The sequence below is a fragment of the Mesitornis unicolor genome, unplaced genomic scaffold (assembly GCF_000695765.1).
Source record: "Mesitornis unicolor isolate BGI_N332 unplaced genomic scaffold, ASM69576v1 scaffold17331, whole genome shotgun sequence".
Classification (NCBI taxonomy): Eukaryota; Metazoa; Chordata; class Aves; order Mesitornithiformes; family Mesitornithidae; genus Mesitornis; species Mesitornis unicolor.
The window spans coordinates 19,467-35,965 of record NW_010163299.1 but is presented as its reverse complement, the minus strand read 5'-3'; the positions used below and the strand labels follow the sequence as shown (position 1 = coordinate 35,965).

At 37.7% G+C, this 16,499-nt stretch overlaps 1 protein-coding gene across 1 annotated transcript in view; it reads left to right on the top strand.

The window, feature by feature from the left end:
- MGAT4A (mannosyl (alpha-1,3-)-glycoprotein beta-1,4-N-acetylglucosaminyltransferase, isozyme A) overlaps window positions 1–15,798 on the top strand; it is a gene marked incomplete at its 5' end in the record, with an annotated part of 41,074 nt that extends 25,276 nt beyond the window's left edge. Inside the window, 4 exons of the mRNA XM_010193922.1 lie at window positions 10,947–11,025; window positions 13,461–13,527; window positions 14,564–14,676; window positions 14,848–15,798. Coding sequence (XP_010192224.1) covers window positions 10,947–11,025; window positions 13,461–13,527; window positions 14,564–14,676; window positions 14,848–14,874 — 286 coding nt within the window. The remainder of the gene's footprint in view (window positions 1–10,946; window positions 11,026–13,460; window positions 13,528–14,563; window positions 14,677–14,847) is intronic.
- Window positions 15,799–16,499: the final 701 nt, after the last annotated feature.

Below are 16,499 nucleotides of genomic sequence, written 5' to 3'. Positions count from 1 at the left end.
GATACTGTTCAGTATTATCTCCTGGGAAATTGTAGCTAGGCCGAAGGTAGTTACCTCGACCACCTGTGTTAAGAACAGTCCCAGCAGTAGAGGATGATATGATTTTATTGTTGTTGTTGTAGTTATTTGTTGATTGAAGAAATGCATTTTCGTTTTAGAAGAAAGGGAACATCTTGTACTCTGTTGATCCCTCAAAGGAAGTCCACCAATTAGAATGATGCTACCTGTTCAGACTTAAGTTTAACATTGTTTGAGCTATCACTCTAAGCCATTTCAAAGTTTATTATGATTTTACCTTCTGGTGCCACAGAGTTCTCAAAAATGCAGTATTTTGCCTTCCTGAAGTCAGTGGCTGATGAGGGCTACAGATGTTGTGATTTCAAATGGTTGGGGACTTATTTTAGTTTGTCAGCTTAATTTCACCAGCAGCAGATTTTGGTAGATGAAGGTCAAGTGAAACAATGTTTTTTGATACTTCAAGGATGCTTGCTGAGGCACTATCAAAATAAAACTGTGACTTGTGTGTTGAAACACAGAAAAGAAAAATGGACCAAGCATTAGGAAAAATTACCTGGTGGGGAGATATGCCTGACTGTGGGTGTTAGGAGTAAAAAATACACTTTTGAAAGCCATCTTATGTTTGTGAACAGATGCAACAGCTTTTTCCCTTTTTTCTCCTTTTTTTAAGTAATAGAAAAACTCTTTGAATTTACAGAAAATTTTGTCTACTGAGTCAGTGTGAGGTGTAGCTGCTTAAATAACTGCCATAATTAATCCTTGATAAACAAGTTTTTTAATGGAAACGTTGACCACAACTCTGACTGAATGAATGGCAGGTCTGTTACGCTGTGACAGAGCACTAACTTGTTCCTATAGTTTATTTTTCCATGCCAAACGTTTTGCTGAACTGAATTTAAATTTGCTGTTGAGTGTAGCAGTTCAGCAATTACCTTTCATTAACTCTTCAAATATTTCATTTTTGAGATCTGAGAATATTGTCAGGGATAACACTGGCAAGGATCTCCTAATGGTTTAAAGTGAGAACTGAGCTCACTTTGCTGAGCAGAAAGTAGCATCTGTGGCTGTTCTGTGCAAAACCTGCTTGGCAGATCCCTGCTGAGTATTGAACAGTCAAATAAATGGTGCTTGTTCTAAGTCACACCTGGAGAACAGGGCTGTGCAGACTGAAGTTCTCTCATGCTCATTTTAGTAATAGCTCTTGTACTGAATCTTTTTAGGATTTTTTCACAACACTGATGTCTCTTAAAACTAAGCTAGGATCTCATTCTTAATTTTGCAATAAGGGCATAGATACCTCTCCTTCAGTAGCGTCGCACTGAGAATGAAAGTAGATCCACCGACTTTCCTCTTAAAAACAAATTGCACAGCGGTGTTGAAATTGTGGTTTGGTTTTGGTTTGGGGTTTTTTTTTTAGTAAATGGATGGGCTGTTTCCTAAATGCTCAAAACAGCCTACATTTTAAAGATAAGGGAACAGAAATTCATTATTTCTTAAGTTGTTATAGAATTATTGAAATCCACTTTGCTATTTTGGTATGTACACTGTTGATCCTAGCACACATTTAATTATCAAAACTGATAGTTGTATTTAGAAGTTTCATTATGATGCATATATTATTAGTACTTTAATGATAGTACTAAATGTACATTCATTTTCCTCACTATAAATAACAGATTCAAGTCACTTCTTTTCTTTACTAGTTACTCTTTTTTCTTCAGAGATGTCAGCGAGGAATGTTGTACCTGAGCAGCTCGCTGTGGAGAGCTTTTGACTTTAGACGTGACTTGTTTGAGGGCTTTTTCTATGTAGGAGGCTCTGAAGTACTGGTGGATGAGTAGTGAATCTTGAACAGAGGTGATACATTTTGAATGTGATCCTGGTTTTAAAAAAACCAACAAAACCCTCCAAAAAAGTATGAACCAAACCAAAAAACCCCACACCTTAGAAAGACTTTCCACTGCAACACTTCACACAGAATCACAGAATGTTAGGAGTTGGAAGGGACCTCGAAAGATCATCCAGTCCAACCCCCCTGCCAGAGCAGGATCACCTAGACTGGGTCACACAGGAACACTTCAGCATCACTTAAGCGATCATGTCCATCGTCATCACGACCAATTTTTTATTGACCGCCTAAGTTTCAGAGTCCTCCCCACAGATGTGTTTGACACAAATCAGATCTTGTTTTCGAAGAACATGTGCACTAATTACATTGAGGAAGCCCTTGGAAGTTTTTGGTTAGATTATGTTTACACTTGACAGTTTTTCTGCAATAGGGATTTAGAAATGATATTTATAAAAATAAAGGGCTTCAGTTTTCTTTCAGTGTAAATTGCTTTCAAATGCTGATCTGTCTGAAAAAAAAAAGCTGCAGGAGAAGGCAAGGATGTATTTTATACTGTGGAAAGGAAAAAACACCTCAACAAAAACCAAACACCACCCCAGCCTCAACTATAAATTGGTGTGTTTTTTAAAATATCAGACTCATCCTTTATTGTATGTAACTGCTTGGTAGTGTCACTTTGAATATTTTGAAAAGGATTAGCAGAGTTTTTTTGGGGTGTGAGGGGGTTGGCTTTTGTTTGTGGTTTTTTGTTGTTTGAGGTTTTTTTCTCCACCCCCGCACTGCTTTTAACTCTGTAGTTGCCCCCTGGTTATGTTCTTTTAGCAAGTTATTGGGTAGTCATCTTAATGTGATATTAATTGTTAATAAAGGGATTTTATGAGGTAGAACTTGCTGTCTGGAATTTCAGCATTAAACTAAAATCTTAATTCTTGGACAAGCTTGTAGGTTACATTTGCTTCTTCATGTTCTGATATTGGCATAGATACTGTATGTGCAGTATTTGAGACCAGTAATCTAATTTTCCATGTTGTTGACCCTGGAATCCCAGGGAATGTAGGTTGTTAACCTCACATATATTTCCTGTGGCATCTTCTCACAACATAGAATTCCCATGCATGCAAGAAATATATATTTTACTATTTAAGCTAGAAAATCAATGTATTGAGTATGAAGAGTATCTTGATGTGCTTCTGGCAACTAAACATATACATTACTTTATCTATTTTGAAATTATTGTGACAGTGCTGAGAAATACCTGCATAAAAAGCGTCTGTTGCATGCCTGATTTTAGTGCCACTTCATTGTAAAGCAAAATAAACACAGCTTTTAAAACAGGTTCTCTAGCAGTGAAAACGTGGTTTTTTTTTTGAGTAGAACAAAGTTGACAAAAAAGGTACCATAGCAGGTGGTCATGTATGGGTCTAAAATGTAGTTAATTATGCATCCTATGATAGAGATGCAAGTCCTCTTGTGGGCAGAGAGATACAAGATGCATTTCAAAGGAAAAAAAAGACTTCCAAACAGCTTGCCAAAACTGGCAGTGAAGTGGAACTTCCTCATCATTTGCTTTTGCAGTAACAACCACTTAAAACCTAGGGCACTGCAAAATTGTTTGGGTTTTAGATTAATACAGCTGTAATTGGCTGATGTAGAAGCTGTTTGTTCTCAATCACTGTTCAGTGTAGAAGTGCTCCTTCAGCTCAGTGCAATACATTCAACCTTTCTTGGCCAGTTTTAGCTGAAGTAACGCATGCATACACACAGAGAGTATATGATTTAGAAATAATCTTCCTTGTGGTTCTAAAGATATAATATAGGTTATTAAAGCTTAACATCTTCATTTTATTAAGCTTTAGTGGTGGTGTCAGTTGATAGGAAATATTTGAAAATCCCCTAATTTATGATTTTAAATGTTTTGGTGGTTGTCAGTATATTTCAGGTAGGATAATATTTTTAGTGAGTATAAAAAAGAGAACTTGAGGATTTGGATTTCTGTGTTTACATAAGCTTCTGCACTGATGAGCAGAACATCCTCAAATGGCTGCAGTGACAGTGGGAACTTGGCACGCCGGCTCCCAGCCACTGCCGCTGTTTGCTCTGGGCATGGAACTCTGCCCGTAACAACCAGGCAAGAACTTCATATGAAAAGAGGAAAAAACCCCTGAAGTATGGATCAGAGACAGAAGAAAAGAGCTGCCTGAGCCAAGGACATGCTGCTTCCTCCTTAATGGCACTAATATTCAAGATTCGTGTAGTTGGCACTGTTCCTGGGTTTACAGTTCCTAGTCAGAAATCTTAAGAGGCTTAATGCTGTTGCCTAAATGTTAGATGTCTAAGGCCACTTGAGACACCCTAAAATGCTTCACCTGATTTCTGGAAGGGCTTGAGTCTCTGAGATGTCATAATTGCATCTTGTGAGCTTGTGATGAGGCCTCAAACCCAAGTGCATCTCAAATGGTAGCAAATGCCTATGGTTAAGAAAACTGAATGGATTTGTTATCTGTGCTACTGGAGGATTAAGCTGGGGGAAAAAATGTTTCTGTGCATACATATTAAAAAATGAAACAAAACAAAACCAAACCCAAGCCTTTCTACATTTCACTGGATTAATAATTCAGCAGAAGTAACCTTCCAAAAGAACATTAGGGCCTTTTAATTAATATTTATGTGGTGGAAAAATAAGTAAATTCCTTAAAGAGAATAGCAAAGATTTCAGGACAGAGAGCAGTCCCTGCCTTAAAAAAAGCAAGCAACAAACAACAACAAATCCCAAAAACCTAAACAAAGAAGAAACAACCGCAAATCACACAAAAAACTCAGCTCCAAAACTAAAAATTAAAAATAGTTAAAATTCATTTAATGCCAAACCCTTTTCTATTATAGTTGATGTGTGTATACTCCACAGAGCACAGTGCAGGTTGAGAAAGCTGATCTCATAGTCCTCACTGGGAAACAGAAGGCGAGAGTAGACCTGGAAGTGAGGAGATTTCCTTACCCAGCTAAATGTCTTCTACCTCACCTGGAATACTGCTCCCAGCTTTGGAGTCACCAACACAAAAAGGACATGGAAGTACTGGAGCAGGTCCAGAGGAGGGCCACAAAGATGATCAAAGGCCTGAGGCACCTCTCCTACGAAGACAGGCTGGGAGAGTTGGGGTTGTTCAGCCTGGAGAAGAGAAGGCTCCGGGGGGACTTTATAGCAACCTTCCAATACCTGAAAGGTTCCTATAAGAAGTCTGGGGAAGAGCTGTTCACTGGGGCATGTAGCGATAGGATGAGGGGTAATGGTTTTAAACTAGAAAAGGGTAGATTTAGGTTGGATATTAAGAAGAAGCTCTTCAATATAAGGGTGGTAGATCACTGGAACAGGTTGCCCAGAGAGGTGGTGGAGGCCCCATCCCTGGAGATATTGAAGGTCAGGCTTGATGGGGCTCTGAGCAACCGGATCTGGTAACGTTGTCCCTGCTCAATGCAGTGGGGTTGGACTGGATATGATCTTTAAAGGTCCCTTCCAACCCAAAGAAGATTTGGACCACTTCCCAGATTCGCCCCATCACCTCTTCAGTCAGGCTCCTTTGTTGTGGTCCTTTGACAAATGTGAGAAGGTTCTCTCCTTTTGGTTGTCCTGGTTTGGCACTTCTGTAAAAATGGGAGAATTCATCCTTTGTAGCTCTCAAATATGCAACCCAGTTTATATATGGACAGTTAGACTGGCTGGTTTTGGCAGACGACATGAAATCTTACCAGGCGTTTGGCATAGAATTTAATGGTGTGGTTTTGGTGGGTTTTGGTTTTGGATGGGGTTTTTTCCTGTTCAGAAACTAACAACAGGATAGAAGAGGTCCCATTAGTTTGCTTACCTGTTGTGAGTACTTGTTGCATATACATACAGACTTTTTTCTTTTCTTTTTTGTTTTTTTTGAAGTATAAGCAGTTTTTGCAGAAGAGTGGGTAAGATGTCTAAAGGATAGGAAAAAAATTGAGCTTGAGAGAGGGAAAAGAGATTATTCGTCTTTGTTTGTATCTCGCATGAGGAAATAATGCATGGTTACTACCAGTTTCTAGTGACAGTAAAATAACATTTCCTAATGAGGATTCTGGGAAAATGACAGAGAGGAGGTAGATTAGATTTCTTTCACCACATTTGCATCCAGTGATCAAAAATGCTGGATGGAATTGGTGCATAATGACTCTTGCAGTGGGTGACAGCATCTGTAGGGAGCCAAAAATCTGCTGACTGAATGTTGCTTTTATAGAAATTCATGTTGGGCAGAATTAAAAGCTGTTATGCTGCATGTTGCTATGGATAATTTGCTCAAACATGGAAGGAAACATTTCCTCACTGCCTTCCTACCTCTTCCTTTTCTGAAAATGGGATATACTAAAATATAGCAGATTGCTAAAAGGAGATGTAAGAAGGCTGTGTAGAGAAAAGGATTTGATTCCTGATGTTTACAGTCCACAAAGGCCTGCGTTCATAAATAGATTCTTAGAATATTTGTGTTTAGTATCAAGTGGGATAAGTCTTTTGTTTCCTTCAAAACCCAAATATATTGGCAGTGGATGTAAATTGTGCTTTGTAAAGAATTTTTGTACATTGTTTCATTTTATAAAGCTGCCATAATCTGGTGATAAAGTTATTCTCTCCTAATTTTTGATTGCTCAACAAAATAGAAGATGCATAGAATCACCCTTTTTATATATAAAAAATGGTTTACGCTTCTGTTTATTTAAATAAAACATAAAAGATGATAAGACAGATTTTTTTAATGCCTAAAAGAAAACAAATTAGGTAATAGAATAATAGTTTTCTGGGCCTAAATATACTTTGATGTGAGGGAAAGAAGACAGCTACGTTCACTTCATAAGCAAAATAGGGGGAAGGTAAAGAGGTGTGTGTATTAGGGATTTTTTTGTTTGTTTTTTGGTTTTTTTCAAGTAAAGGTGATGGATTAGTGCTGGAAGATGGGGAAGTTTAGCTATTCAAAGGAGAATATTGAAACTAACAGTGCAGATTAGTAATTTTGATATTAACTATTACACATCTTTTGGGTGATATTACAAAAGATGAGAATTTTTCCAGGTGCTCACTGCTGGGGGAGTTCTGAATCTGAGGCTTTTAAAGTACTGTAACAGTTAACTGCATTGGCAAGCTAATGATAGCTTTCGTCAGTGTGTTAAGTATAATCATGCTTCTGCCCTCCCCTCCCATCTTGTGTTAGGATGTGTGTGAATATTTGCTTCACCTTATTGTTGGTTTCTTTTTTCCCCTCCAGATGGCTTGATTTTATAGGTGTAGTCTCCATGGCAAGAAATCAGACCCTCAACCAGGGTAAAGACTCAAGTCACTGAATATGAAAACTGAGGTTTTCTTTGCAGCTTTGACTCTGCACCATTTTTGTATGGTGGTTTTTCATTTGGGGTTTTTTTACTTGTTTGTTTGTTTTTTAACTTTTTTAAACCTTTTGTGCTCTTGAAATTTTGTGTAATTTTTATGTCACATGAGGTGCTAATGTTTAGCATCCTCTATTACTCTCAAACTACGTTGAGGTCGTAAGCAGAATGTAAAATAGCTCATACATTTAGTAACCTCTGGCAGAGAGGAGGTTGTCTCTTGAATATCTAGAGTAGCTAGTTATTATCTTTGACTTGTGACTTTTTAAATAGACACTGCCAGAGGAAAAGGTTCTCTAAGATTCAGATACATGAATGTTTCATTTACCAGTCATAAATTAGAGTTAGTTTTCTCTGATGACTTCCATCAGGAATGTCCAGATGTGTCCATGTTTGTATTTTGTAATTAATAAAACCCCAAAACTGTGAAGTAATGTTGCATAAGGTAATAGTATTTTTTTTAATGTTAGGTCAATTTGTGTTTGGGACATAAAGTTCAGAGGTCAATGGCTTTCAGCATTTTAGTTTGAAAGAATGGTTCAGAAGGTGTTTATGCTTAAGCAGCAGGTAGATGAGAATATCTCAGTGATTCCATCCTAAGAAAAATGTCAGTTAACTAGGAAGAAAAAGCCATGGTTTTAACGTATACATGGACTGTCACATGTAAATCCCAGGACAGATGTCAGAATAACTTAGCAGATGAAAGCACAGCTACTTCTGAGTCTTTCAGTATCTGTTGAGAAGTACCTGTCACAGTCTGAAAACCTTGAAAGCTTGTGATTTATCAGTATGTCAGGAAGGCACGTTTTACAAAAGAATCGCTAATGACGCTTATTTTAGGAGCTGTAGAATATCTGTTTGCTTGCAAATTAAATTTTATTTAAAATTATGTTTTCTAATTTTTAATTTTTATTTCTAAACATCCATCATAGCTGTGAATTGACTGTGTATATATATTAAAATTTCTATTTTCAATCTGTGTAACTTCTTATGTCTAAGTAGGTGTTATCTGTCAAGTGTTCAGCAAGGCTCAGATATAAAAATATCCCTTCCTTTCTAAACATAATTTTAAACAAGATGCGACATATGCACGTGTTACATGTGTGTGCGCATATGGGTAGACAGATAGTTATAGAAAACATACTAAAAAAGCAGGTTTGGTTACGTGGAAATCAGATTTTATTAATTTAAATTAATTTAATTTACTTCTGTAAATTGTGCCAGATTTTGAGCACATTGACCTGATGGAAGGATAACCACTGGAGGGAGGAAAGGCTGCCTTCCGTTGCAAAAGTTGGTAGCACCATAGGAGAAATGGTTGACTGTGGATGGATGGTTGCAGGGTTGTTTTTAAAAACAAACCCAAACAAACAAATAAATTAATAATAATAACACAACATCCCCCCCAAAATATAACCCCACAAAAACCCACCACCACTACTGCTCTGCCCCCTCAAAGACAAACACCCAAACATCCCCAACCCATTTGCCATTCACTGAGAGCAGTGATCGCAGACCTCGAGGAGTTTCTGTGGAGCTCTTTGGGTGTGTCTTCTCAGAAATTATATTTGTGAGCTAGAAAGCAGGAAGGAAGAGCACCATGCCTGGGGTTTGGTTGGAGTGTTTGATCACAGCACCTTAGATTTGAGTGTTTTATCACTTGCATTTTAAAATAAGACTCAGAATTTTCAGTGTTTTCAAGAGAAGAATTCCAGTAATGATCAGGATATCTGACAAACTCCAGGATGGCAAGTTAAATCTGCTAGGTCAGAAGACAGCAGAATATACTTTAGTCTTCTGATCAGCTTTGCCAAGAGTTGTGTTTTGCTTATTCTTGAAATGTACAATAAGGGCATCTTCCTAGAAAGGATAATTAAGCTTTTGGGGTTTTTTTGGACGTTACTAGTGTTTAGAAAAAGTCACAAGATTTTTCTTGGAAGAACTGTGGATGTTTTGGGTAGCTTGTGTACTTCAGAATTGACTAACAACTTCACATTAAACTACAGAAAAGAAATTGTTTTTCTTGAAGCACGTACAGTGCTGAAGCTTACTGAATCCAGTTTTGTTTTGCAGTTCAGTCTTTGCAGTTCTGCTGAAACCAGTGCAATAGAAATCAATGTAGCTTTCTTGTATCACAGTGTGTGATTTTACTCCTTTTCTGCGCCTTGATAAAAGAAATGTTAAGTGTGTGTGTGTGTGTGTGTGTGTGTGTGTGTGTGTGTGTGTATTTTTAAATTAGTTCCATCATTTTGGGATCACAGACATTTCTAAGTCAGGGTCAGAGAGCTCCCTACTTGTCTTGTAGCTATTAGGTATGGATTAATGGCAATGGCACTTACCTGGATTAAGACATATTGGGTAAAGACAAACTGGAATTTACATCTCCAATTATGCCTTAATAAATTGCAAATGGAGCTCATGTTTGTGATTTTAATCAAGTGATAACTCCTGAACTAATTTTGTCCCTGTCTGGTGATGCATTTAATGTCAAAGATGGTGCTTACTGTTAATTTCTCTGAGTTCCAATTGAAGAAAGGTTTGAAATGTGTTGATAGATTTTTACATATTCATTTAAATGTATTAAAAGTAAAACAGGCTTGTTAAAAGTGGCATCTAAGTAGGTGTAATATCTAGGTAGTTTTTGACAGTAATCTGAATAAACTGTGCTCTGCTAGAAAAACTGGTAAGTAATGAACAATTTTTCAAGCATCGATACCACCTAGTGGTAAAAAATATTTGTTACTTGTTTATATAATATGTATTCAAAAGAACATGACATTTTTGTTATATGTAACAAACGGAGAATTTAACTGTCTTTTGTAATGTCTATGCATGCATAGTACCGCAAAAGCTGTTTCAGAGTGGGCAGGTAGAATTGCAACACTTGCACTTCTCTGCTGGATACGTATAGGGATGGCATTGATATAGTTTTAAATATATTTACTCTGTCTCATTTTAAAAGAAAACAAAAAAAGAAATTTCATTACGTGCATAACAGAGTGAGGGTAATGGGGGCTTTGTACAGGTATGTACATTAAGAAAGGTCCTTTTCTGTTTAAAGAATGTTTTTGTTTAAAAAAAACCATCCATCTTTGGAATAGAAGTTTGAATTCAGGTAACATGAAGGGTGCGTCTATAGGTTGGGAATTCCTGGCACAGGCATTAATGAGACTTTGCAATGAACCAGCCTGGAGAGCTGCTTTTGGGGAAAGCTGGCCTGGCAGAACGCTGGCTTGAATGGGCTCCCAGAACTGGTTGGAGTGGCTCTGCAGAGTCCATCCTGGGGCACCAGGAGAGGGTCACACGTGGTGGGGCGCAGTGGGGAGAGGCTGGGGGAAGGCAGGGCTCCTGCTGCTGGGGTGATGCCAGTGCATGACAGGCAGCAGTGACTGCAGTGTTCATCACTTTGTATAATGCAATCTGTCAAGATCAGGTTATGGAAAATGCCTTTCTAAGTAAAACATTGCCCAACTACTCTGTAAAGAATGCAAAACTTCAGCCCTTTCAGTTACAGTACTATGTGAAACCATCTTTCATTTCTTATTGCCAGAAGATATAGGTCCAGTATAAAAGTTATGCTTATCATTGCAACATCTGTAATATGACTATAAACATGTAAGATTGCAACTTAGCTTATTCTGACTGACTTATGTAGACTGTTTTATTTTTCCCTTTTCATTTATAGGTACTTGTTTCACAGTGGTAATCCAGAGCATCCAGGAGACATACTTCTAAACACAACTGTGGAAGTTTTGCCTTTTCAGGTATGAATGTACTGATTTGTATCTTCCTCATTATAGGATAAAAGCAAAATCTCCTGATTTCATAGAATCATAGAATGGTTTGGGTTGGAAGGGACCTTAAAGCTCATCTGGTCCAACCCCCTGCCATGGGCAGGGACACCTCCCACCAGACCAGGAGGTCTGGTTTTATTATCTATTTTATTGACTTTTTAACAGGATGAGTGAGACATGAATGCTTCTTTTTTAACTGTGTGATTTTGATGCTATGATGCTCTCATACTTCTTTTAATTGGATCTATTCACAAAAAACTATTGTAAGTATTCAGGTCTTCATTCAGAGTGCAGTCGCTACAAGTGCTGTTGGTAATTTGGAGGTGACCAAGCTCCAATTCTTCCAATTCACTGCTACTGTTTAAAACAAAAAAACCAAACAATCTTCCCTTTCCTGTGTATTTTGGAAGATGGGAAAACTAAGTCTTGTGACTTGGTAAAAAAGCCTTGGTTCAGGAATTGACACAAAGCTTACTAGGTATTGAATCCAAACCTTACTAGATACTGAAATATCTGGACTCTTAAATCAAATGTGTTTCTTTCTCCTGATTACTGATTTTTTTTTTCCATAAATCAGTGTGAGTTTTATCCTGGGAGGACACTACACTATCTAAAGTATATTCTTGCTTGAAGCCAGATGGTATGGGTGGTTCTTCTTCAACTAGATATTATAGCTAACCATTTATATCACAAAACTCTGTTGAGGATTAAGAAATTACTTCAGACAAGTTTATTTTATTTAGTATTAGAACAGCGAAGTATGTCTATCTTCCCCCATACACCTGGTGTGGGTATGTTGAAATCTGTGCTTAAATTACCATATGCTGAATCTCTTTTTTTTCCCTTTCTTTCATTAAAAAAAAAACAAAAAAGTAAGTGATCATGGAGGAGTTCACTTCTCCATTCTTGCAGTCTGCCTTCCTGGGAGCAAAGAAAATAGGAAATTCTGATCACTCTCAGCCCTAAAAAAAAGTTTGTTGGTTTGATTCTAAGTATACAGCGCGATATGTGGGATACTATATCATATTGTGGGATGCTATATCATAAGATTTATGGGGTTTGTTTTCCAAAACCTGTGGAAATATATTCAACTGCAAAACCAGCAGCAGCCCTCACTTCATCTGAGCCAAAGATACCACAAGAATGCACAAGGTAATGAGGAAAAAATTGCATCAAACGTATCTTTTTTGGCTATACTCGGCTGTGAAATGCCCCTAAAACTGAGGCATCCCTTAAGGAAGTAATGCTACTGAGCCTCTATTCCTATGGACACAATTTGTGGAAAGGTAAACAGGAAATTCTGAATCTGGCCTGTTCCTAAGCCATTGGTGGCAGCAGAAAATGTCACCAATATGAGGACAGCAGCTGCAGAATGATAGGTACTCTCTTGAGGGAACTGTTTCTCCACCATGGACTTCAGTAGAGCTGGAAGCCCATTCAGGCGCTTTGACTCTGATCCTCCCTAAACAGAATTCAGAAAACCAAAAAACAGCCCTTAAAAACAAGAGTGCCCCCAGACTGCATTTGTCCGGGACTCAAGCAACACACTAAAAAAAACCCCAAACAACAAAACACCAAACCAAACCCCAACAAACAAACAAACACAAAAACACACCAAAAAACTGCTCACAAACAAAAAAAACCTCAAAACCAAGCCAAAACAAAAACCTCCCACCCTTCCTCCCAGAAAGCCCCTAACACAAAAAAAACCACCACACCACTTTTTCAGCAGCCTCCCTTAGAAGTAGGAATTAAAAAAAAGCAGCTGATGTATTTAATCTCCTGTTTTGATAAGCAGTTCTAATTGATTCCTAGGAAATTCTTAGAGTAGGTCTTTTAGTATTGGATCTTGTGGTTCTGGTTGTAATTTTCTAGCTGTTTTTGAAGCTCTGCTGTACAATTTAATTTTTCTGTGCTTATTAAAGCAGCTTATTGCTGCCCATCCCTTTTTAGTAAGGCAGCGAGAATTGCAGTGCTTCCCTTGCTGGTCTGCTGGCTTTTCATCTCGTCCAAATTCTCACATCAAATAGGAAGCTGTAAGTTTAATTTGTGCTGGTTCAGCCATAGGAAAAGAAGGCAAGATCCTGCCTTTGCTTTTCTTCGGCTGTGTATGCCAGTATCTGCTCTGTATTTTGTTCACATGCAGTACCACGTGAGTTACGTGGGGCACTTAGAGTACTTCCTTCTACTTTGAAGGCAAAGACCACTCAGTTTTGGAACACTGTTACTGCTTCAGTTTTATGTGCTGGCTTGTCTAAGGCTATAAATAACAACTCTAGGCTGGTTTGTAATTATTTAGAAAAGAGGGATGCTGAATATATCACGAGAGTCCACACATACATTTGTCTTGCCTTGGCAAAGTCATATGTCAAAATAAATGATCTCATTTATGCTTTTTGTCCTAGAATGAAGAGCTAGTATTAAGCAAAGAAACCAAAGACAAACGCTTAGAGGATGGTTACTTCAGGATAGGTATGTCACAGGGGAAAGAAATGTATATTGTTACTATTGTACCAGTTAAGACATTTTCATTAAAACCAAAACAAACCTAAAAGTGAGTTTTGATCATTCTTGGGTATGTGACCTTGGAGGCTTTACTTAATATTGTTTCCAGTATTTCTTTTCTGAGAGTAAACAAAGATCTGGTCTGACTCTCAGTTGCAGTGCAGCTACATCAAACTTCTCCGTGGAACTGATCACCTAGATTATTGTAGAGGCATTTCCAAGTTGTGTAAGATCACCTTTTCTGTCCTGTGACTGCTCAGCTGCCTCTGTGTGGCCTGTGATGCTTGGCCTGCATTTGAACCCATGCTACAGACCATCAACTGTCCCCTCATGGGATGAGACTGGCGCTTCCGTAGCCAAGTGGCTGCTGGGGAAGGTGTCAGGGTACCTGTTGTCATGGAAGAGAAATTTCACTCTTGGATTGTATTTAGCTTGCTGGACATAGGTTGGGCATACCTGTTAGAATGAAAGCAGGTTTTGTTTGTCTTAATGAACTGCAGTTGCTGTGTGTATGTTTTAAGTGTAAATCTAACTGGGCTTTTAAATTGGATTTTTAGTCATCCTAATATAATTGAAGATCCTTTAAATACCAATACATCAAGTAGGAATGATATCCCTTTTCCTTAATCCTCCTTGAAAACACATAAGCCAGGGGTTCTCCATGTTCAATTCCTGATATCAGATGAAAATCTCTGCCAAAATCTTCCCAGAGTTTGAGATGCTTATACCCATAGACAGTTCCAAAGTTCTTATTCTTACATGTAACCCTGTTCAGATTGGTGTGCTCTGATGATGCATCCCATCTTGTTTGCTGCTGCAAAGCCAAATCTGATATAAAAACATCACTGTATTTTGTCTGGGGAATGACACCAGTCAATGACCTACAGCCATAGGTTTCATGTGTGAATTGTGATACGACAGATACGTTTTCCTGGACACAGATTTTGTGCTTCGGTTTGTTGAACAGGAGTTAATTGAGGATATACTTCTGCTTCTTTTGCAGGGAAATTTGAAAATGGTGTAGCTGAAGGAACAGTTGACCCCAGCCTAAACCCTATTGCATCATTTCGGCTTTCAGTGATACAAAATTCAGCAGTTTGGGCAATTCTGAATGAGGTGAGAGGTTGTATAACCTTTTAAAAATAAAACGGGCAAATGTGGATTTCTGTGTTCTGTCAGTGTGTTGAAGCTCGAAATTTTGGCTAACGCTGCAAACAGTTACCTCTTATTACTGAGAAATGTAATACCCTAAAACATGACTTCTTCTTTTCTGATTCTCTATTTCAGATTCATATTAAAAAGATTACAAACTGATCACGGAAATCTACTCTGAGGAAACGGAAAGAATCCCTGAAAACTTTTCCTATAAAAATCTGACATTCTTAGCAAGTCACGAATTGAAAATACTGAGCATGCACCTTATTCCAAATTACTTTCATTTTCACTTGAACTCTACCTCTTGTGAAATCTACTGTAGATGAGAAGATTGTATTTACCCCTTCTTATCTGATCCATCCAGAAACTGATGCTCCACACTGATAACGTTCGTCTGAGGCCTAAGTCGTCCTCCACTTTATTGTGACTTTAACATCTTACGGTTACAGAACCCTGCTATACACTTAACCTGTACTATTTTGATAGTATAGTAATATAGAGAAGTTGTACATATTGTTACATTCCTTGAAGAAGAAGAAAAAAAATATAATTATTGTTAAATATGTTTTATGAAGGGGGTGCTTTCGGAATTCCATTATTTTCTATAAAAAGAACCCTCTTTTATAGACTGTCAGGGATATATATTAAAAAATGTTAGGGATATTTAATTTATTAAAATAATTTGAAAAGTACATATTTTTATGCGGTAAAATTTTAAATTGATATAGGTTTTTTTTATGAATTCTCTAGTTTAAGTTATCTTTCTACATTTTTCTTTGAAGATGCAAACATAAATTAATACCATATTTCAATTATACTGCCATGTTTAAGAAAAACCCCTAGATTAAGTTTCTAAATTATGTAGTTTTGTACACAGAATCTGAATGATGTTCAGAGGCATTAACAGCGTTCTGAAGAGCATTATTTGAGGCTATGAAATTCCAGTATGTACAGTTTCTAGCCACATCAAAAGCATGCTGAAATGTCTTGTTTCATACTATGTACTAAATCTGCAATGACTTTAGATTGATTCCATTGCATTTTAGAAGAATTTTTTCAATTTCAAACAGTTCTTTCTAAAAATCTTTGTAGACATTTCCTAGCCTGGACAAATTCATTTTCTGTACTGAGAAAAAAAACATTCTCCAGCTTTGCTTTGGAGTGACAGAGGTTACCTTTTATCAAAAGAATTAATAGTAGTGATACACTTGACCTACAGAGGTCTCCTTTCAAAAAGTTCTCTTACTGCAGTGTTGATTTTAGATACGGTGAGTAGCTATGGTTTATTTTTATTTTCTTCCATTGATCGAGAACTAGGTTTCAGTATGACTCCTTTATTAATCAGTGTAGTAGCTCGCAGTAACTTTTAAAGGGAACTGAATTTGGCATCAAGTTAGTACCCTGCCTTTTCATTACAAGGGAAACAACAGTGATCTTAAATGAATCAGAAACTCTGTCAGGAACAGAAGGTGGCTTGGAATAAATCCAGAGCAGAATTGTTGCAGCACTAATGCTGCTGCTGCTCTTAAGAGTCCTTCTTCGTAGGTGCTTCTGTGTAAGGACAGAGTTAAGTTACCCAGTCAGAAATGGTCAGGGAGAGGCAGAAATTCCTGGTTTTAATACGAATGAAGTGCCTGATGGACACTGGAGGGAGACATCTGCCCTGCCTTGGGGATTCTCAGTTGTGCTGGGATCCAACCTCCTGGACCTGACATCTCCAAAGCTGGCCCACTTTTCCCTATGGAAAAAAACACTCCATTATCCTCAACATCTTTGTGGTCAGG